At 44.1% G+C, this 21,672-nt stretch overlaps 1 protein-coding gene across 1 annotated transcript in view; it reads left to right on the top strand.

Annotated features, from left to right (window-relative positions):
- zbtb16a (zinc finger and BTB domain containing 16a) overlaps positions 1-15,417 on the top strand; it is a gene marked incomplete at its 3' end in the record, with an annotated part of 103,309 nt that extends 87,892 nt beyond the window's left edge. Inside the window, exons 4-6 of the mRNA XM_080013175.1 lie at positions 4,185-4,355; positions 11,104-11,274; positions 15,188-15,417. Coding sequence (XP_079869301.1) covers positions 4,185-4,355; positions 11,104-11,274; positions 15,188-15,417 — 572 coding nt within the window. The remainder of the gene's footprint in view (positions 1-4,184; positions 4,356-11,103; positions 11,275-15,187) is intronic.
- Positions 15,418-21,672: the final 6,255 nt, after the last annotated feature.

The raw sequence follows: 21,672 nt of genomic DNA, 5'->3' as shown, positions 1-21,672 counted from the left end.
GACAAATCAACAGGGGCGGAACTGAAAAGGAACTGGTGCAGTAACCCCCCCCGCCACCACCCCTCCCATTGTGCGGGTGAAAAACTGTAGAGGGCCTAACAATGCACGAGCCCAGGACACTACGCTTGCTGTACTTTGACAATGCCGTATTTTTCTTCGGCTCGTAAAAAAAAAATAGATATGTGTACCTCCGTCGCTCCGTCGCCTGCTCATGAATGTGTTCAGGAAGGCCGACGAGGGGATGAAGACAGAAACCACTCGTCTTTTCAGACGCTTCTGCGGGCCAGAGGAGGAGAATACAGCGGAGAAATGTACATTAGCGCCGTCCGCGGTGTTTGTCTTTTCTTTGAATATATCCATGGATGGGTTGGCGAAGGCCAATTGAAATGGGGATGAATAGGATGTTATCGCCGCTGCTGACGTGCGGGCGGGCGCATGCAGCCATAGGCTGCAAGAACACAGGGAGGGGTTGTCCGGAAAAGGTAAATAAATAATGGCATGATTGATGTGCTTGTGTGCACGCATACATGCAGTACGTGTGTGTGTGTGTGTGTGTGTGTGTGTGTGTGTGTGTGTGTGTGTGTGTGTGTGTGTGTGTGTGTGTGTGTGTGTGTGTGGGTGGGTGGGTGGGTGGGTGGGTGGGTGGGTGGGTGGGTGTGGCTGTGTGTGTGTGTCTGTATACTGACATAAAGACAATTTGTTTTATATTTCTATATTTTTTCCCAGAATTACCTTTAAACAATTAACCTTTATAAAAATAAAATAAAATAAAAAAAAAAAACCTTTGTGTTAGTGAGAGAGGTAGTATTTAGTCTATCTAATCCACCCCCACTCCCAAGTCATGAGGGTCGAAGGTTAAGACCCCCTAACCTTTCACATTCCTTTTACAAACCTTTTTTTTTTCTCTCTCACCCTCTCACTTTATCCTGACTTTAAAATCCTTTAACCCTAAAATAATAGGTCCTGGGACAAGAATGTCCCTTTGCATCCATATTAGTCAATTGGGCAGTGCCAAAATCCTGTCCAACCAAACAGTTAACAGCAAAGTTTTAGGTAGACTAAAACTTTTATTACACAGTACTGAAATATACTTCAGTCTCAGTTGTCCCAGAAATAAAACATTTGTCAGAAAAATCCTCCGTAAATTCAGGTAGAATGTACTGTATGAGTCATCCCGTATTTTATGTCCAGAATAAAACTGCAACTTGTTAAGTTTTTCAAGGGACTAATATTTATTGTGAAAGAAGATTTATGAAGAGCATTCTCACTTGTTTATTCGATATTTCTGTCTCTTTATATGTATATTATTATATACTGTTATACACCGCTTCTTCTTCTTATACTATATTATTATTATTGTTATTATTATTTTTATTATCATAGGATATTATATATACTATATTATGCTATACTTTTACTACTATACTATATTACACATTCAAGTAACCAGACTATACTGTGGATATTATAATAAATACTTTATTATATACTTAATTACATGGCTATAATTATTGCTACTGCTGCGACCACTTGAGTGACACTTTCTGTGCTGCTGTTGTGATGCCCATTGCAAATTATTGCTACTGCTCTGGACAGAGTAGTACAAATCCAAAAAAAGTTAAATAGAAATAAAATAAAGATTCAATTAAATAAAAAAATAAAAAAAATCTATATACAGCATTTTAAAATATATCAACAACAGAAACGATACGATAGATGTAAAGATATACATGTTTTTACATTGGGCAATGTTTGAGGTTTGAGAACTGGAAATAATATAAATAAATATCAAGGAATATGAAGTGTGTATTACAGATACCAGAAAAGGAAAAAATGTCCGTCCGTCCCCCAAAAAAATTGAGACCATGGAGGTTTGCCTTGCGCTGCCCCGGCGTCTGTGTTCTTTCAGCTCTGCCGAACTCGCTGCCTGAAACTCGCTGCCTACTTCGGTCTTGGACCCCCCCCTCCCACGCCCCGAAAAGGTGCTCGAGAGCGCGGGATACAGGCAGACAGGCAGACAGGCAGACAGACCGACAGGTGCAGGGTAAAGAGAGGATGGGGATCGTTCTTGTGTCAATCAAAGCCACTTAAGTGCCTGGAGTCCTCACGGTATTTCCAGCGGCCATCGACATCCCCCCGATCGATGATAAAAAAGCAGAAGAGCGTGGCATTGAAGAGGAAGCGAGCAACAGAGTGAAAGAAAGGGAAGAGCACAAGAGCTGAGGGAAAGCTTGACTGGGAGGCTCGTCTCGATCTATTTGCGCAGAAAAATGCCGCCGCCGCCCAAATTTCTAGACGACGGGCCTCGCCTCATTCCTCCTCTCATCCGCTGTGTTTCCTCTCCCGCTCGCTCACCCTCTGCCGCCTCCTGCGCTCCCTCAATCGCTCCCTTGATCTGGTTTTAGTTTCCTTTTTCATGTTTTGTTTTGTTTTCGTTTCGTTGCGTGTTTTTGTTTTTTCCTCCCCAAACCTCCCGCTGACGCCGCACTCTCGCTCTCGACTCGATCAGACTCTTTGACGTTTAGGGTTTTTTTTTTTTTTTTTGTTTTTGTTTTTGTGTTGTTTTTTTTCCCGTGTTTATAAATTCATCCACTTCCTCTTTTGCCTTTGAAGGCTTCCTGACGCGTTCCTGCGTTGTTTTGTTTTTTGTTTTTTTGGGGGGGTGTTTTTTTTGTTTTGTTTTTTTTAGCGGTGCATGCTTTTCCTCTTCCTCTGCCTCATCCTCTTCCTCCTCTGCTTTTTTTTCGGGCAGACTGATAGATCAGGCTGTGATGGGGGTGGGGGTGGGGGTGGGGGCCGCCCCTCCTCCTCCTCCTCCTCCTCCAGTCGTTATGAACATGAGGGACGGCTGCTGCTTTTTCATGGATTTTTAAATTAGTGTCAGCTTTGCCCAAAGATGTGTTATTGACTGATGAAATAGAAACTGAGCTGCAAAACACTCTACACTCCCTCCCCGGAGTTTTTACCAGGCCTGGTAATTGAAAAAGTGCGAAGGGAGTGTGTTTTGTGTGTGTGTGTGTGTGTGTGTGTGTGTGTGTGCGTGTGCGTGTGCGTGTGCGCGCGCGCTTGGTATTCTTTATCTCCGCTGGAGGAAGAAAAGGTGGGGGGGGGGGGGGGGGAGAGTTTGCTTGTGAGGCCTCGAGATTCAATTGAAGCGAAGAACAAGAGATCTTTATCGCTCGACGCGCTCGATGAAAAATGAGCTCTGCGCACACCTGTAATCCCGTCGAATACAGAAAAACAGCCCGTAAGCCTGGACGCGCTAAGCCGCAACATGCCCCAAAACTCCGCCCCCGTCGCGAAAATCCCAACCCCTACACTCCCGTCGCTCGTCTCAATTGCTGGGTCTCTGTGTGAGCGCAGTCTGACGTGTGTTCAATTTATTCGGTCGGAGCTGATGTTGGCCTGTCCCTAATTCCCAGATGATTAGAATTCATTTCTTCCCGGATGGTCCATGAGCCGCCATCAGGTCGTTGCTTCTTGGCGAAAATGAAGGCGTGAGGCGATTGAACCCGGGGCGGAGATTCGCAGAAACAAAACCAGAAGCGAAGGAAATAGTTTCGAGTCAAACCTCAGTTCTCAGGGTTTTTATAATACTGCATTTTTACCAGGGCTGTTAAACCATACAGATAATTCATCGCGATTAATCGCATGATATTTATGCAGTTAATCACAGTTTTTAACCGAATAGTCGCGGTGTCAGGAACCGGGAACCGGCTTGTGATTTCAGAGTTCGCTCACTTTGATCGGTTTTCGAATCGGAATCGTGACACCGCTGCAAAACGGACTAAATAAACGGTAGAGAAGGGAGGGTCTCTAGGGGGAGGGTTGCAGCAGGTTGAAGCCGCTCCATCTTTCAAACATTGAAAGTGAGAGAACTATGGCGGGTCCAAAGGGTCAAACTAGGGAAATGTGTTAATTGAGCCAAATGAAAGGCGTAAAAATGTATTGCATTTAATGTGTTAAAATTATTAACATTAATTAACATTTTTACAGCCATTTCATTGAATTTCACATTACACTGAATGGCGTCATTCATCATCACGGTTGCAATTCAATTTTTTGAAGGATTCATTTGACTTAACTCGTTTTTTTCCCCCCTCTTTTAAACGACCGTCCGCCTGCCTCCCTCCGACCCCCCCCCCCTCATCTCTAACTTGTTTTGTTTGGTGAACGCTCCGCAGGGTCCGACATGGCCATCTTCTGCCTGCTGTGCGGGAAGCGCTTCCAGACGCAGCCGGCGCTGCAGCAGCACATGGAGGTCCACGCCGGCGTGCGCAGCTACATCTGCAGCGAGTGCAACCGCACCTTCCCCAGCCACACTGCACTCAAACGCCACCTGCGCTCACACACAGGTCAGTGGGCCGCCCCGGAGGAGGGAAGGATGGCTGGATGGAGGGAGGGAGGGAGGGAGGGAGGGAGAGGGATGAACCGAGGGTGGGATGTAGGAACGGATGGATGAAGGGGTGGAGGGATGGATGGAGGGGTGAAGGGAGGGAGGCAGCGATGGGTGGAGGGATAGATGGATAAACGGATAGAGGGATGGAGGAATGGGTGGATGGATAGCACCATCCACCCATTTAGCCAGTCAGTCCTGTGTGAGAGCCTGAAATTTTGGACTTTTTTTATTTTATTTTAACTATAGCATTGAATTTTTCGTTGTGTGGTAATTTCACATTTTTGAAGGTTTGAAGTTTAAATGTAACATTTCCAAATTGTAATTTTCACTTTTCTCATTTAAATTTCAAATACGATTTTAAAACGTAAAATTTGATTCTGTCTAAAAAATAAAATTGTGGGGGGGGGGGGGGGGGCTGTTGCTTCTGCCTTTTTTGAGTTCAAATTTTAAATTAAACAAATTTAGACCGGATCAAATTGAAATGTTCAAGTTTCAAAATCAATTTCAGTTTGAAAAGTAGAAATTTGTGTGTGATGCAAAAATGTTTTCATGTATATACACCTTTATTGTAAACACCATGAATGAGAGTTCTTCATGAGCCCGGATTCTAGAAATATTATCTGGCTGGGGTAAAAGATGCAGTGGGAGAAGATGCCTGTGTGAGCAAATGGTCCGTGGAAGAGAGAGAGAGACACACACACACACACACACACACACACACACACGCAGGCGTGCGCGCCACATGAACGCACTGGAGCTCAGAAGACGTTTTCAAGCCGCCGTGTTATCCCTGGTCACACACAGCTGAGTAAATGGCCGCCGGATTTCCTGGTCATTGAAGGAGGCGTTTTCCCACTGTACTGAAACAAAGCCGGTGTGTGTCGATTGCTCTCCCTCTCTCATTCTGTCTCTCTCCCCATCTCCATCTCTTTACCTCTTTGTCTCTCAAATTCTCTCGTCCGTCCTCGGCCGCCGGCTCCCGGCAGAGACAAGACCGTCATACTAATATGTTGTTTTGAAACGAGCGAGGGAGGGACGGAAAGGCGGAGAGAGAGACATGGGGAGAGGCGGAGAGAGACATGGGGGGGGAAAGAGAGAGAGAGAGAGAGAGAGACATGAGAGACGGAGAAAAGGAGGGAGACGAAGAGAGAGGAAGAGAAGGACCGAATAGGAGAGAATGTGTGTGTGTGAGAGAGAGAGAGAGAGAGAGAGAGAGATGCTCTGATCCTAAAGCAGGAAAATAAAAAAAATAAAAACCTCGCTCTACCTAACCGTGACAGAATATGAACACATGGAAATGAATCCCATTTCGCTCACAAGGGATGGATGCACCCTCCCCTCCCTTGCACTCTCTCCCTCTCGCTCTCTCTCTCTCTCTCTGTCTACGACCTTAAATAACAGTCTCACTGTCAGAGCAAATTTAGCTCACCGGCTCGCGGATAAATATTTGAAACGAAGGGCGGTGAGATGAGAGCAGCCAGGGCCCTATTTACAAATGCACACACACACACACACATACACACATACACACACACACACACACACACATACGCACACACATACGCACACATAACCGTGTGTGTGTGATTGGGGTAGTGTCTGAAGCTCTACACATAAACACACACACACACACGCACACACACGTACACATCTCCTTGGGCACCAGACGTCGGCGGCGACGCAGCTTACGTCTGTGACTCACCTGCCCACCCCACCCCCTCCAAACCTACACACATATATATACCCACATACACACACACACACACACACACACACACACACACACACACACACACACACACACCTCGCATGTCAATGCAAATGTCATCCAGCCGCCTCTCGCTCTCACCCGAAAAAAGAAACAGGGAAAACAGCGCGCGCGCACACACACACACACACACACACACACACACACACGCTGCCACTTTGAACCTGATCCCTCTGTGGGCGTGTGTTAAATCACAATGATTCCTGCCGTGGAGGACCCCTTTTTTTAAGCAATCGTTTAAATACGACAGAGAAGATCCTTTTGTTTGGGGGGGGGGATTATAAAGTCAGAGACTCACCAAATTTGTCATCTGGGAGCCTGAAATAAGTCCTAATTTAAAAGAAAAAAAAAAATGTCCTATCGGAATGAAAGGGGAGGCAGCTTTGATGTGCAATAATCTCATCCAGGCGGTTACCACGGCGAAGATACAAGCGATGTGGAAAGGCAGCCTGGCCTGTCGACGCTGATTTGCCTTTTGCTTTTTTACAGGTTTCTCTATTTTTTTATCATTATTTTTTTTTCGAAGTTATTATATGTCATATCCTCTTTAGCTCATGTCGCAGCTAAAGACGGTTCGGTCTCTTTTTGTTTTCACCGTAATTGTGTCCAAATAACTTCTTCGGGCTGAATCGCGAGTTTGTGCCATTGCCGTTGCAAATGCGTTCTGGAAACTAGTTTTGGAAAAACTATTTTTGGGCCAGATGTCCTACTTCTAATGAACCGTAGTTAATTGGATTGCATTTTTGTTTAATGTGCAAATCTTTAGCCCTATATTGCAATTGCATATCAATTAGCATAGAGAAATTGTGTTGCAAGATCAAAATTGCAGAGGCTGCACTAATCCCTAAGACATTGGTATTTCTCCTGTTCTGCCGTCCACTTCAGCACACATTATACTGTAACGCTGTCGGCGGCTAACTACATAATAACATTAAGCTAATAAAAAAACATAAAAAATAAAAATAGGGGAGCGGGCAGCGCCCCTTTAAGAGGACGCATGGTTTGAGTTGGAATGCCGACCCACGCCGCTCCCCTCCTGCACCTGTGAGAGTGTCTTATCTCCTGAACACAGTCCCTGTGGTGTGTGGGCTCCATGGTTCTTTTTTGGATCGCCCTATAGAAGAGTAGAAGAGTGGGGGGGTGTTTGTGTGTGTGTGTGTGTGTGTGTGTGTGTGTGCGTTTAAAATCCGTTTTTAACGGCGGGTTATTTTGGTGTCATTTTAATTTCGGTGACATTCTCTCGTCGTTCCTGACGGAGAGAGAGAAAGAGAGAGTGAGGAGACGCCTCTGTTCCTTTTTCCCATATTTTTATTTTTATTATATATTTTTATTCTCTCATTCTGTCGCTCTTTTTTTCACTTAATTTCCCCCAAGGACTATCATCCTTGGGGGAAATTTATCTATCATGATAAATTTAAATAAATTATATATACATACATTACATATACAACTATATAAACTGAGAGGGTGAGTTTATATATTGTGTGAAAATAAATATATAATAATAATACATATATATAATATATAATATAAAAAATATACAATTAATAATAATAAATATAAAAATAATTCTGCAATTCCTTCACTGATCCTTAGGGGCAGCGGACCCCCGTTTGAACCCCTAGCTTTGCCTTTGGCAAAAAACCTTATCTTGGAATAAGTACTGTCAGCAGAGCATCCAAAATATGTATACAATACACACAATACTGAATACAAAAAAAAAGTAAAGGGTAACATTCTACCTTCTACTTGCTGCTTGCTCCGTTTTGTTATTATTAGAGACAGAGAGACAGATCTCCAGGCATGTTGGTGTACAGTAAAGATGGCACCCATCAGAGAGCCCCCATAGAATATATACCTACCTTACCTACCTACTATACCCATAGGAGAGGGGGAGGGGTGTGTGTGTGTGTGTGTGTGTGTGTGTTCTACCTTGGTTTCATACTTGGTTCAAGATCACACGGTCAACCTCGCACGTCAAAAGGTCCAAATTAACGGTTAACTTCTGCGCCGATCATTTAAACTGCCGCCGTTATCAAATTCGACGGATTGAACGTGAGCGCGAACAGTGAGACACTTAGAGTAGCTTGGGTGACGTGAATTAATATGCGCGGGGCGGGGGCCAGCCTCGTAGCCGGGGCCCCCCGCACGCGCATGATGGATTGCGATCTGTGCTGCGGCCGAGGCGCCAGAAAGAGCACCATGTCTTCTGCCGCGGGCGCTGCTGATAACTTCATGCAGACAAATAAAGACTGTCACTTTTATTGATTCTTACAGCAACCCCCGGACAGTCAGCCAGCCGCTCAGACAGACACATGCACACACACTTTAGCACGCACACACACACACACACACACACACACACACAAACACACACACACACACACTGTCTCTAACCCTGGTTAGGAATGCGTTCAAATTTAAAGCCTTTAAACGTGAAGTCACAGAGAAAAGCCGTCATTCAAGAAGAGGCCACAACAGGAAAGCTGCAGGGAAGGGCTTTTTGACTGCAACCCTGTCCACCGTTCCCCGAAAGTGCGTGCGTGCGTGCGTGCGTGCGTGCGTGCGTGCGTGCGTGCGCAGCACCTAGCGAGGAACGACTATTTATTCCCCGGCACGGCACCAAAGTCAAGAGTGATAATGATACACACAGGGTCCGTGGCCCTGACCTTTACTGCTGGTTTGGCTGACTGCCAGGGATTGATGACGGGAAAAAATATATATATTTACATTATGACTTTCTCTTGATTTCTTCAAACAAGATTACAAAAAAACACAAAACGTCTGGAAATGGCTTTGTTCGTAGCAGAGACCGTTGAAGGGCAGCTGCTTTCTTGGGGAAAAAAAAAAAGAAAAAAAAGACTGGTTTTATACACACTACTCCGGGTCGAACGATCTATCTCTAAATATCAGCCACAACATTAAAACCACTGACAGGTAAAGTGAATAACATTGCTCTTCTCATTCCAATGGCACCTGTCAAGGGATGGGATATATTAGCAAGTCAGCAAGTGAACAGTCAGTTCTTGAAGTTGATGTGTTGGAATCAGGAAAAATGGGGAAGTGTAAGGATCTGAGCGACTGATGGCTGGACCACCGAGTTTGAGCATCCCCAAAACAGCAGGTTTTGTGGGGTGTTCCCGGTATGCGGTGGTTAGTACCTACCAAAAGTCCAAGGAAGGACAACCGGTGAACCGGTGACATGGGCTCATTGATGCGCGTGGGGAGTGAAGGCTAGCCCGTCTGGTTCGATCCCACAGAAGAGCTACTGTAGCACAAATTACTGAAAATGTTCATGCTGCTGTGATAGAAAGGTGTCGGAACACACAGTGCGTCACAGCTTGCTGCTTATGGGGCTGTGTAGCCGCAGACTGGTCAGAGCCCATGCTGACCATGGAGCAATGGAAGAAGGTGGCCTGGTCTGATGAATCACGTTTTATTCTACATCATGTGGATGGCCGGGGTTAGGGTCCGATCTGATTGAGCATCTGTGGGATGTGCTGGAGCAACAAGCCCAATCCATGGGGGCCCCACCTCGCATCTTCCAGGACTTAAAGGATCTGCTGAGTCCATGCCTCCACGGATCAGGGCTGTTTTGGCGGCACGAGGGGGGAGCTACACAATGATAGTGGTTTTAATGTTGTGGCTGGTTGGTGTAAGTATAAATAATAAATAAGATCAATTGTTAATTTCAAAACTTTCTGGGGGTGTGAGATTACACATTTTGGTGTAGTTGCCGTTTAATTTCGCCCTCGTTTATCCTGCAAGGGGGGTCCCTGAGGTATAGAAGTATAAGATTTTCAAAGCTCTTCTCCTGTGATGTTTTTGCACACCAAGCTCCTTCAAACATAACGTGATGAGATTGTTCTTTTAAGGCCAAAAGTATTTTTAAAAAGTTTGAAACCAGAAGCCAAACGCTGAAGATGTGAACTATATTATACGGAGACCCAAAAACGGAATACGGATGAACAGATTCCGTTGAAAAGCCACCACAAATCAGTCAGGACTTCATAGTATATTGTAGTTTATATTTTATATAATCAAAGTATATTTTCAGGATGTAAAGTGTGTTAAAAGTGTACTTCTACCCATGTGAATTTTTTTGTGAGTAAATTTGTGAATACAGCTTTAGTATCCTAATGAATTATGTCATTAACATTAGTCATTAATAAGCTGTGTAAGTTAAGTGTAGGTACACTGGTAAAATGTATATTGAAACATTAATCTAACTTAAGCTGTACTTTAGTATTTTTGTTAAAAGTATGTTATTTTGGTCATCAAAAGTAACCGAACGAAATATATTTTTTATATATTTAAGCACACCTTAAGTACAGCTTTTAATATACTAAGTATTAAGTCTGTATAATATGGCGCTGGATGGTTTTTCTACATATTTTACATGAAATTTTCTTCTTCAATTCAACCTGCGAGTGCGTTCTCCATGCAGTTCCTACAGACTTCTCCATCGCAGCTCCCTTTTTCTTGCTCTCCCCAAATGCAACGTTTTGACACTTTCTGCTGAATTCAAGCGTACTGCCTCAGCCACGTCGTTATGTACACTGAAGAACTTGGCAAGTTATTTATTTATTTTTTGCACTAAATGTTCATTTTGCAAACTTGACCTCCTTTTTTATTTGACTGGCAGACTGGGGAATTATTTGTGTGTGTGTGTGTGTGTGTGTGTGTGTGCGTGTGCGTGTGCGTGTGCCTGCGTGTGGTTTTTTTGAGTGTGGGATTTTGAGTGTCAGTATGATTGCTGATTTCTTGTCTTTGATGCACAGTATACATTCTAATTCATCTTTAGTCTTCACAGGTACTTGGAGTATTTCTTTCTAGCATTCTGGGGGGAAAACGACATGTGTTATTATTGTTTCAGAAAACCTAACTACTTGTGTTTTGTTTGTGCGTTTGTTTTGTTTATTTGTTTGTTTTTCAGCGGGTGATCACCCGTTCGAGTGCGAGTTCTGCGGGAGCTGCTTCCGCGATGAGAGCACGCTGAAAGGCCACAAGCGCATCCACACCGGGGAGAAACCCTACGAATGTAACGGTTGCGGGAAGAAGTTCAGCCTCAAGCACCAGTTAGAGACCCACTACCGTGTGCACACAGGTAACGGCATTATCGCTGATCTCCATGAGTCCAACTCAGTAAAAGGAAAGGTTCGCTATTTATTTATATATTTTTATTATTTTTTTTTTTTTTAACCCAGGCCTTTGGATGTACTGCGGCAATTGCAAATATTAAATGTGACATTACTGTTGTTAAAAACATGGGGGAAACTTCTAATCTTTATTTTAAACTTAAACATTTGCCCTGTTGAAGTGCAGTGAGAAGCTCCAGCTGAGTGGTAAGTTTCTCAACAGCGAAGCATTCAGTGAGGTCGTGCTATTAACAGTTATAAATGATGGAAGACAACTTTTTTTGTTTGTTGTGGAGAACAGCGGAGAAAGACAGGAAATGGGAGGTAGAGAGAGGCAGGGACCGCAGCAAATGACCACCGGGGGGGGGGGGGGGGGGGGGGGTTGTACCCGGGCCGCTGCGGGCCTTTTGCCTATATGGTACACACACTTATCCGGTTGAGCCACCACCAGGACGCCCCAGAAACCAACTTTTTAAAGGCTCTGTTTCCGTGTTGTTTGAGGAAACCTGACCCGTCACCGCCCGCATCCACACGCGCGCCCAGTCTCCGACTCCCTCCGACTCGCCCCTCGTCCCTCCCTTTGTGTCCGGCCGCTATTGTCGGAACGCAGCCGTACGACAAAAAAAACACCCAGCGGTCTGATTTCGCTTTCACCGAGGACTTGTAGGGTAGCCCGGCTGGGCCGCCGCCTGTGAAATCCGGGGGGAAGCGCTCTTCACCGTGACTCCGCAAAGAGGCCTGCACTGCGACGCCGCGCACGTGTCCGCCGGCACGTGCGGGTTCGACGGCTCTGTGGGAATGAGCCCCTCTCGTCTCGCCGTCCGGGCGCCCCCGTCACCGGTTCGATAAAGCCGGCGGTTAAGCTGCCGCGCTATCAAGGCGGCCCTGTCTCAACAATTGCCTGCGCCGCCAGCCCTCCCCCCTTTTTACCCTTTTGTGGTGAGAAGTGTCTTGTGTCTTGTGGGGGGGGAGCGGGGGGGGGGGTGTAAGCCGTAAGCCGGCAGAGAGCAGTGATGGCGGCAGGATAACAAGAGAGCGACAAGCCGGCGGACCAAAGGCCACCTCGCCACAAAAAAGAAAAAAGGAGCTCGCTTGATGAGTCATCGACGTTGGCAACCTATCGCTGCCCCCCCACACACCTCACCCCAACACATCCCCGAGCGCCAATGATCGATCAATACCCGAGCGAGTGCCGTTTGCATTTCTGCTCGTTTGAGGTGAAACGCCGGGAATCTGACAACCTTGACCAACGAAGCCTCCGTCCTGACTAAAGAACCGCCCTCGCCCCGCCCGCCCCCCCCCCCCCCCTCCTCTTTGCCGTCCGAAAGGTTGACGGCGGGCGAGATGGCGGGAAAGGTCAGCCATCCGTGTCTAATTTGCGTCTGTCGGAGGCTGGAGCGCGGGGCGCATTAGTCCCCGCCGGCGCTTTAATCACGAGGCGCGTTCAGGGACGCGCCTCCCGCTCTCCCCGACTCGCGTTTTTTGACCCGCGACGCCGGCGACACGCCACGCTGGAACGGCCGCTGCTCACGCGGCCATTGTTGTATGGTGTGATTGTACGTGGCTGGATTAAGGCAGCAATGGTAGCTGTGGCATTTCCCCGATTTTAGAGTTGAATTGTTGATCACTTCTCTATTGTCCGTCTGACTTATAGAAGTTGTTTTAAAGTATAAATTCAAAGTGTGTACAAATGTGAGATGATCATAAATATATAATAAAAGGTTTGTTAAACCAGTGGATCCCAATCTAATCAAAGGCCACACAGAGAGAGAGAGAGAGAGAGAGAGAGCACAGAGGTTTTAGGAGACATTGTCACACGATTACAGGGGCGCACCGCACCGTCTTTTTTTTTTATTATTATTTTTTTTTCCCGCCGACATCCATCACTGCAGTTGGGGGGGGGGGGACAAAAAACGAAAAACAAGTTTACCCAATAAAGTCAACACATTTTGCAGCTTCAATGCAACAAAACACACAGCAGCTCCTGCGATAGCGCTGCAGGGTTTCCTCTCTCCGTATGTAGACGTGCTCTCCAGAAATCCCGCTGAGCTTTATCCTGCTCAAAAACAGCAATGCGAATTGATAATATCCCCAAACATAAAGGATCCCAATTCCGTTAGGGGGGAAAAAACTAAAAAAACCATCAGAATAACTAGGGCGTCATTCAGTCCAGTGCTAGCGAGGTAGTTTGATTAAACCAGCAACCAGGGGCTAGGGGCTGTTCCTTAGCGCCTCTGAATTGACAAATCATGCCAAGACAAGACAATTTATCATCAATTTTGTGGTAAAGCAGAATTTCTGAACAGACAATTGGCATTGAAAACAAAATATATACAGAACATACAAAAAGTGATGCCATGCACAGGATAAGCAGTGTTTCGCGGAGGTGAAATTTTTCGCACGCCTGCTGATTCTTTGCGCGGGCCGTGACGTTTCTTCAAGATTCAAGATTCAAGAGGTTTGTTCTTCACATACATACTTTCATACATATATGCAGTGAAACGTTAACGCAACGCACCCGGTGATTACACACAATATGTCCTAGACAGAACACAGTAGCTACCTAAGAAAAATTCTTTCTCCTAGACCAACTAACTGATTCCTAAAACGTAATACAGTAAGTCGAAAACTTATAGAATAAAATAAAAATATATATAGAATAAAATAAAATAGAATAGATAAAGGGAATAGGCTTACGTATATGGGATAGACTTATGTATATGGGATAGGCAATTATGTAAATACAGATATGTGTATTAAAGTGGCATGTGAATAAAGTGAGGTAGTGTTTGTGAGATATACAGCACAGTATACAACAGTACGGCGCAGCAATACGGTAACGCCGAACAACCCTGAACAGTGACACAGTAGGCGGTACAGTATGCAACATACAGTACCAAAGGTAGTGGAGCCTGTGTGTGGCTCAGTGAGGACGCCTGGTAAGGTCAGCATTGACAGTTTGATAGTTTCTTCAAGGCAATCCTATCCAAGTAATATGTATGACTTCGATTTCTGAACTGCCGCACTTGTTCCAAAGTAAAAGCAAAAAGAAAAAAAATTGAAAAAGAGAGAGAGAGAGAGAGAGAGAGAGAGAGCGAGAGCGAGCGAGCGGCCCCATGAGGGAATCTGTCAGTTGTCTTTGAGATTGACAGGCTCGCCTCCAGGAAGAAGAATCGCTGCACGTGGAATACCTACTGTCTTTGGGAATGCTTTTAACGAAACGTACCAAGATGGATCTTCCAAATGCTGTTCATTTCACAGATTTCTGTTTGCTCGCGCGTTCCTATCAAATGATTGCGTTTGCTGTGCTGTTACTGTACGATACTCGCGTGAAGTTGCAGGACTGTTTTGCCTCCGGCGAATGATAATCCTGAATCCGTGCTCAGCATTGATGCTTCATTGTTGACATCTACCCTGGTGCTTGTTTTTGTTGTTATTTTATCATATTTTATTATTTTTATTATAATCGTTGTGCTGACAGGTAAGCGCAAAGTTTCTCGTTTATATGATTTACACCTACTTTATTAGGTGTGTGACTTGACCTGGATACGAAGCGTCCATCGTCCAAAATAATATAATGTTAGTAAGCGGTCATATTTCAGCAGAGGTGTACTACTAGGTGCATATAGGGGCAACACTGTTCACCCATGCTTGTCCAAACTAAAATTAAACCAGTTTGGGGACATAAGCAACATAGTTCATGGGGCGAGGAACATTTCCCCCCTAAATGGAGAGTCCTGAGGACCGTCTGTTTTGAAATCTCCGCCACCGTCGAGGTCACACCGGACTGCCTGGAATCGATCAACATCATTTGCCCAACAAGCGAACAAATTGGTAGCGATTGCGCCTCTAAATCCCCACTTCCTGTCCCTCTCCCGGCAGGTGAGAAGCCATTCGAATGCAAGCTGTGCCACCAGCGATCCAGGGACTACTCGGCCATGATTAAGCACCTGCGCACCCACAACGGGGCGTCGCCCTACCAGTGCACCATCTGCCTGGAGTACTGCCCCAGCCTGTCGTCCATGCAGAAGCACATGAAGGGCCACAAGCCCGAGGACATCCCCTCCGACTGGCGCATCGAGAAGACCTACCTGTACCTCTGCTACGTTTAGGCAGAGGGGCGGGGGCGGGAGCGGCCGAAGCGGAGAGGTCAGGGGTCGGGTGAAGGGAGGAGAAGAAAGGGCGCTGGAGGAGGAGGGCGGCGGGGGTCAGTCAAAGTGGAGGAATTTAAGTGGAGGGGTTCAGTGTGGAGACTTGAAAGCTCCTGTAGAGATTTCTTTATTTAGGTTCCCCCCCCCCCCCCCCCCGTTTTTTTATTATTTTTTTCTTCATGCAACGGCTGATGGGGTTGGGAAGCGCCAAGATGAGGAAGAGTCGCTAGAGAGAAAGGGAGGAAGAGAGAAGGAAAGAGACCCCACCGCCACCACCGCCCCGTGTCATTTCATTCATCATTTAATAACCCTAACCCAGCCCTCCCTCCTCTAATGCCAAGCAGATGTAGCCCCTTAAACCACATGGCCCGTTTTGCAGCAGCAGGATGGCGATCTAGGAGGGTGGCCGGGGTCAGGTGACAAAATGACCCGTACGGCCAAACACCAGCATACACACACACACACACACACACACACACACACACAGCCACAGCCAAGGAGGAAAAAAGGTGCCACACATGCAGCATCTTCTCCAGACACTGCACCACCCCAACCTCCACCACTTCCCACCGATACCTACACCTTGATTCTCCTGTCATGGTCTTCCCCCGGGTTCCGTCAGCCTGTGTCGGCGAAAGTTGCCGGAGGGCGCTGGAAATCCTGACCTGCGTCGCTTTTTCCAACATCATCAGGTTTATCCGAATTTTTTTTTTTTTTTTTTTTTTTTTTTGTTGTTGTTGTTGTTGTTGTTTTTGTTTAATTGTGTTTTTAGGGCTCCGCAATCCTACTTTTACTCACGGCTTAATTGCACAGTTAACGATCCACCACGACAACAGTCTCTGTTTGATGATTTCCATCGCATATCATTATCATTATTATTATCTTCATTATTATTGTTTCACATTCAAACAAAAACAAAAATAAGTTAGAGCTGTCATCTCTTCATGTTTCTCTATAATGCGGCACTTGAACTTTGAGCTTATCCAGTTTGCTTTTACCAGTTTGTGCGTGCGTGCGTCCAGTCGTTCGTTCGTTCGTTCGTTCGTTCGTTCGTTCGTTCTTTCGTTCGGGGGCTGGTGTTATGTGTTGCTATCATTAAAAGCGTCTGTTTTGGTCGTGTTTTATGGAAGGCAAAGCAAAGGGAGGAGAGAACCGCATCACAACGGCTTAGCTTGAAGAGAAAAACAAAACGACACACAAAAGAACATACGGGGAAATCAAATGCAAAATGGCTGCTTTTGGAGGAAGGAGGGGTCTTGAGACGGAGAGGAGAGAAGGGCGGCGGACATTACAGTACAGCGGCTCGGAGAGGGTGTGTGTGTGTGTGTGTGTGTGTGTGTGTGTGTGTGTTTATATGTATGCATGTGTGTGTGTGTATGTGTGTGTGTATATATATATATATATATATGTGTGTGTATATATGTGTATATATATATATATATATGTGTGTGTGTGTGTGTGTGTGTGTGTGTGTGTGTATATGTATCTGTATATGTATCTGTATATGTATATATACGTGTGTGTGTGTGTGTGTGTGTGTGTGTGTGTGTGTGTGTGTGTGTGTGTGTGTGTGTGTGTGTGTGTGTGTGTGTGTGTGTGTTTTTATTTCTTATCTTTTCACTGCACACCATGAATGTGAAAGTTCCAGCCAGGACGTGGTGGGTTTTGGGGATGGGTGGGTGGGTGGGGGGGGGGGGGATGCTGTGGGTACACGGCCGTCACCGGGTCAGGGGTCATAACAAGGTGATTCCAATATGGCGGAGAGGAGGTGGGTGGGGTAGGAGGGTGGGTGGGATGAATCACGCTCTTCCTGCATGTGGTTCCATGGAAGCCCTGCGCTTTTTTTTTTTTCTTTCCTTTTGTTTGTTTTTTTTGGGGTTTTTTTCTCATTACCTTGAGTTTGATCTCAACGAATCGTACTTGAATTTACCTCCTTATTTCTCTCGTGACCTCATGTGTGTGGGTGGGTGTGTGTCTGTCTGTGTGCCTGCGTCTGTGTGTGCGCGTTAAAAATTGTACTCTCGTATGTTCCACATGTAAACTTTTAATTACCTTTTTTTCGTTATCGTTTTTATTTTTTGCTTTTTTTTATTTTTTTTTTTTTTTGCGAGAGTGCGTGCACGTGGTGGAAAATGCAGCGGTGAAGAAAAGATGTTTGTTTTGCTAATGTTGTCTTCTTTGCTAATGTTACCAAACGTGGTATTTTTCTTTCTTTTGCGTTTTTTTTTTTAACCCTCTAAAAGTTCTAAAAGCTACCTCTAAGTTGTTTTATGTTTTTTTTGTTTTTGTTTTTTTGGTGTTGTTGCAAAAAGCACATTTGTGTGTGTGTGCGCGTGTGTGTGTGTGTGTGTGTGTGTGTGTTGTTTTGCGCATTAACTCGCTGTCGCGACTTCATCTCACGCTTTGCAAACATCGACGTGTCCGTTTGTTTAAGCGACAGTTGTGCAACGGGGAGCAGTGAGGAAACCCTTCCCAACCCCAGTGCGGAGGAGCGGGGAGGAGGGAAACAACTCTAAAGCCTTAAAACGTGGGGAGGGGCGTGCGGGGCGGGGGGGTGAGCTTCTCACGGAGGGTTTAGCAAGCGAGAATTAAACTTGAAAATATGTGAATAGAATTGTAGTTTTGTAATGTGAAGAAAAAAAAAAACAACAACAGGTCATAATAACAACAAGAGCACCGGAAGGGTTTCGCCAAAGCGCCGAGGAACAGAAATGCGATTGGACAATTTGCGGGGGAAAGCAAGCAAGCGCTAAATCAAAAGGAAGAAGAAGAAGAAGAAGAAGAAGAAGAATTCCTTTCTTTTTTTTTTTTTTTTTTTAAGAGAAAAAAATACGGGAAATTGAGATTCCCTCAGTTTCTGAACAAAAAGCCAACGGAGGCGATTATTTATACATATATATATATATATATATATATATGTATATATATGTATAAATTGTGATATTTTTGTATTCGAGTGTCAAAAAAACAACAAACAATTATTTTGTATTATTTCTTTGTTGCGTTTTCCTCTTTTGGGTGTAAAGAAAAAAAGTAGCTGTTTCTTTTGTTGTTGTTTTTTTGGGTCCCTGCTCCTCTTTGCAGTTGTCGGACATTAACTCCTCGGTGTGGAACTTTTGTGAGTCGGTGAAGTGTCGCTTTCTGGATGTCAATCGCGTTGTCGGTGAAGGAGGAAACTATTTACCACAGCTGTGTGTGTGTGTGTGTGTGTGTGTGTGTGTGCGTGTGTGTGTGTGTGTGTGTGTGTGTGTGTGTCGTTGTAAAAGGACTTATTACAATTATAACAATAATAAAAAATTAAATAAAAAATAAAAAAAGTTTAAAAAGATGAGGGGCGGGGCTTGGAGGCGGGTTCATTGCTGCCAATCTACCAATTAGTACTCGTCATTTGCAATTTTTTCAATCGAACTTGATTGTCGACGTTTTTACTTTTGTCGTTTCATTGTTTCGGTTTTTGTACTTGAAACAAGAGGAGGTTTGGGGTGGGAGGGGGAGGGGGTGGGTGGCACGTCCCGAATTCGGAGACTTGCCATTTTATTCTTCTCAAACACTGTGAGATGATGGGGCGTCTTGGTTTCCCCGCCCCTCGTGTTCGTATCATCCACCCACTTGTAATAAACCCCACGGTCTGAGGTCGGAATGGGAAACCCACCAGCCCAGCGGTCAAACCACACGTTGTCATTTTACCTGAATGTTTTTCTACTCTTTTTTTTTTTGTTCTCTCTTTCTCTCTCTGTGCTGGTGTGTGTTCAAAAGATGATGTGTCTTTATATCTGTGTGCGTGTGCGTGTGTGTGCGTGTGTGTGTGTGTGTGTGTGTGTGTGTGTGAATTAGTGGGGGAAAAAATGCACTAATCCGATCAGATACGTAACGAACGATGTTCTATGCCACTTGTTTTTCCCCTCTGCTGAAAAGAAAAAAACGCATATATGTATATATATATATATTTATATATTTATATATATATATATATATATATATGCACACACACAGTACATCAGTATCGATATCGTCCTTCCCTCAGTGTTCCTCTGATGTTTCTGTACTATCTTTGTGCCTAAAATTGAAAATTGTTCAACAACGACAAAAAAAAAAAAATGTCCATCTATATTTGCTTAGTTTCTGTATATTTCCAGAAGAAAACGTGTCACCAGCACCTAAAGGGATGTCATGGCGCTCAGCAAAAGACCCCAATTTCGGAATCTGAACAAGGCAGGGTGTCAAATGTATCGTTTCTTTTTTTTTTTTTTTTTACGACAAGGACTGCAAATACCCGGCCAAAAAAATAAATAAAAATAAATACCCACCAAATGCTCTTAAAGCGCCGATTCTGTTCTGCCGTTCTTCTGTACGGGCCTCAGCTTTGATTGGCGGCGTAAAGCGTGGAATTTCTTTACAAGGCGAGACCGAGTTTTTCGGAAAAGGTTTTAAACGTCCAGAGTGTCTGGGCGGAAAACTTCTGAAAGGTTTCTGAGTAAATCCACTCCAAAGCATCAATTTGGATGCTTTTACTCTGCTGTATATCCACTCTTTCTTAATGACCAGCTTATTGACGAAGCAAGTCCCAGTATATTTTGCGATACTACGAATTTTGTTTTGTTTTTTGATTTTTTTTGCCGTTTATTTTTGTCCGCAACAGGCTTGCTGACTTAAAAAAGAAAAAAAAATAATAATAAAGTTGGCTCACTCTGAAAACCACCATTTTTTGGTCGGTTGGCACAAGGGATTGTCTCCCCTTTTTTTTAATTTATGCCGAAAAAGTACTTTTTCTTTTTTTTCTTAATTAATTAATGAATAAATGAACAAACAAACGAACAAACACAGTTAGAATGAGACGACTTGAAAAAAAAAAAGAAAAAAAAAAAAAAAAAGTCTAAAGCGTCAGATGGGAATCATGGCATCCCTGGAGCTGACACTTGTGTGTTTTGGTGTTTTGGGTGTTTCTAGAAAACCAGTAGCCATTTCCATGCAGTGTTGCCATGCATGTGCCATTTGAGGTCTGAACTGAGGGTCAGAGTGAGGAAAAGCACCGAGACATTGTATTTTTTTAAAAGAATATTAGCACTGAGGACCAATTGCCCTGTCGGACCAAGCATAACAAAGCTTTTTATGTGACAAAGCTTTTCTCCACCGTCTTCTCTTTCTCTCTCTGTCTTTTCTGGCTCGTCTGTGCTACGTTTCTCTCCTCCGTCGTCGTTACAGCACAAGTGCCAGTCAAAATCGCTCTGTATTAAAACGAAAGAAAAAAAAAAATAGTGTTTTTACCATGATTTTTGAATTTGTTCTAGTTTTTGTCTACCTCAGCACCTAATCTTAGCCTAATCTTAGAAGGTGCCCAATTATTATTATTTTTTTATTTACTTTTTTTTTTGTCATTGGTTGTATTAAAGAGAACCTTTTTTTTTTTTTTTTTTTTTTTGGAATTGTTATTTGCGTTAGAGCTTTGCAAAAGGTCCTTTGTCTTTTCCAGCGACGACAACGACGTGCTATTTCTGTGGCAGTGTGTTTCTGTTGTCGAGATTCGCCACCAATCTATGGCCACTGTCTGTTGATTAAAAGAAAAGAAAAAAAAAGGTTGTTATTTTTTCCACATAGAATAAGACACATCTCTTTGTAACATTTCAGTGTTCTCCGATGGAGTGTGAAAAAAATGTGTTAAAATGGAAAAAATAAAAGATTTAATGCTGCGGGTTTCTCCTTCTCCATGTTGTCACTGAAGTCAATGTTGTGCCTTTTGATAGTGGAAAACATATAAAGAGTATTTTTTTTTTTCTACACCCCTACTAACAGTAGATTGTTTTTTGTAGTGGAATCATTTTTGGTTTTGTTTTGTATTTTTATTTATAAGTATCAATAATAATAAAAACAATAATAATAATTTAAAAAAGATGATGTTCAGTTGTACACTTTCAATCTGCAGTTAGAAAAACAAATAAAAACTAATTGGACTTCAGATTTGTCTGTCTTAGACCTCTTTCTGGCTCGGTAAAAAATGTAATTGTATTTATAGTTGGGAAGGCATAACTGGCTGCATGCTGGATTGGACAAAAACACTTCCGAGAGTTTTGGAAGTTCCACTAGGCACACATTTATATTTCTGGGACCAATAGCTGGCAAAGAAAATGTAGAAATTAAAAAATGAAGCGATGTTTTCAATCGCAGGAGGCAAAATTAGGTGGAAGATTAATTTGCAAAACATAAAGCTATAGTATAGCC

This window comes from Zeus faber, assembly GCF_960531495.2.
Source record: "Zeus faber genome assembly, chromosome: 14".
NCBI lineage: Eukaryota > Metazoa > Chordata > Actinopteri > Zeiformes > Zeidae > Zeus > Zeus faber.
Note: the sequence above shows the minus strand (reverse complement) of the source record. Positions and strands in the feature narration are given on the sequence as shown.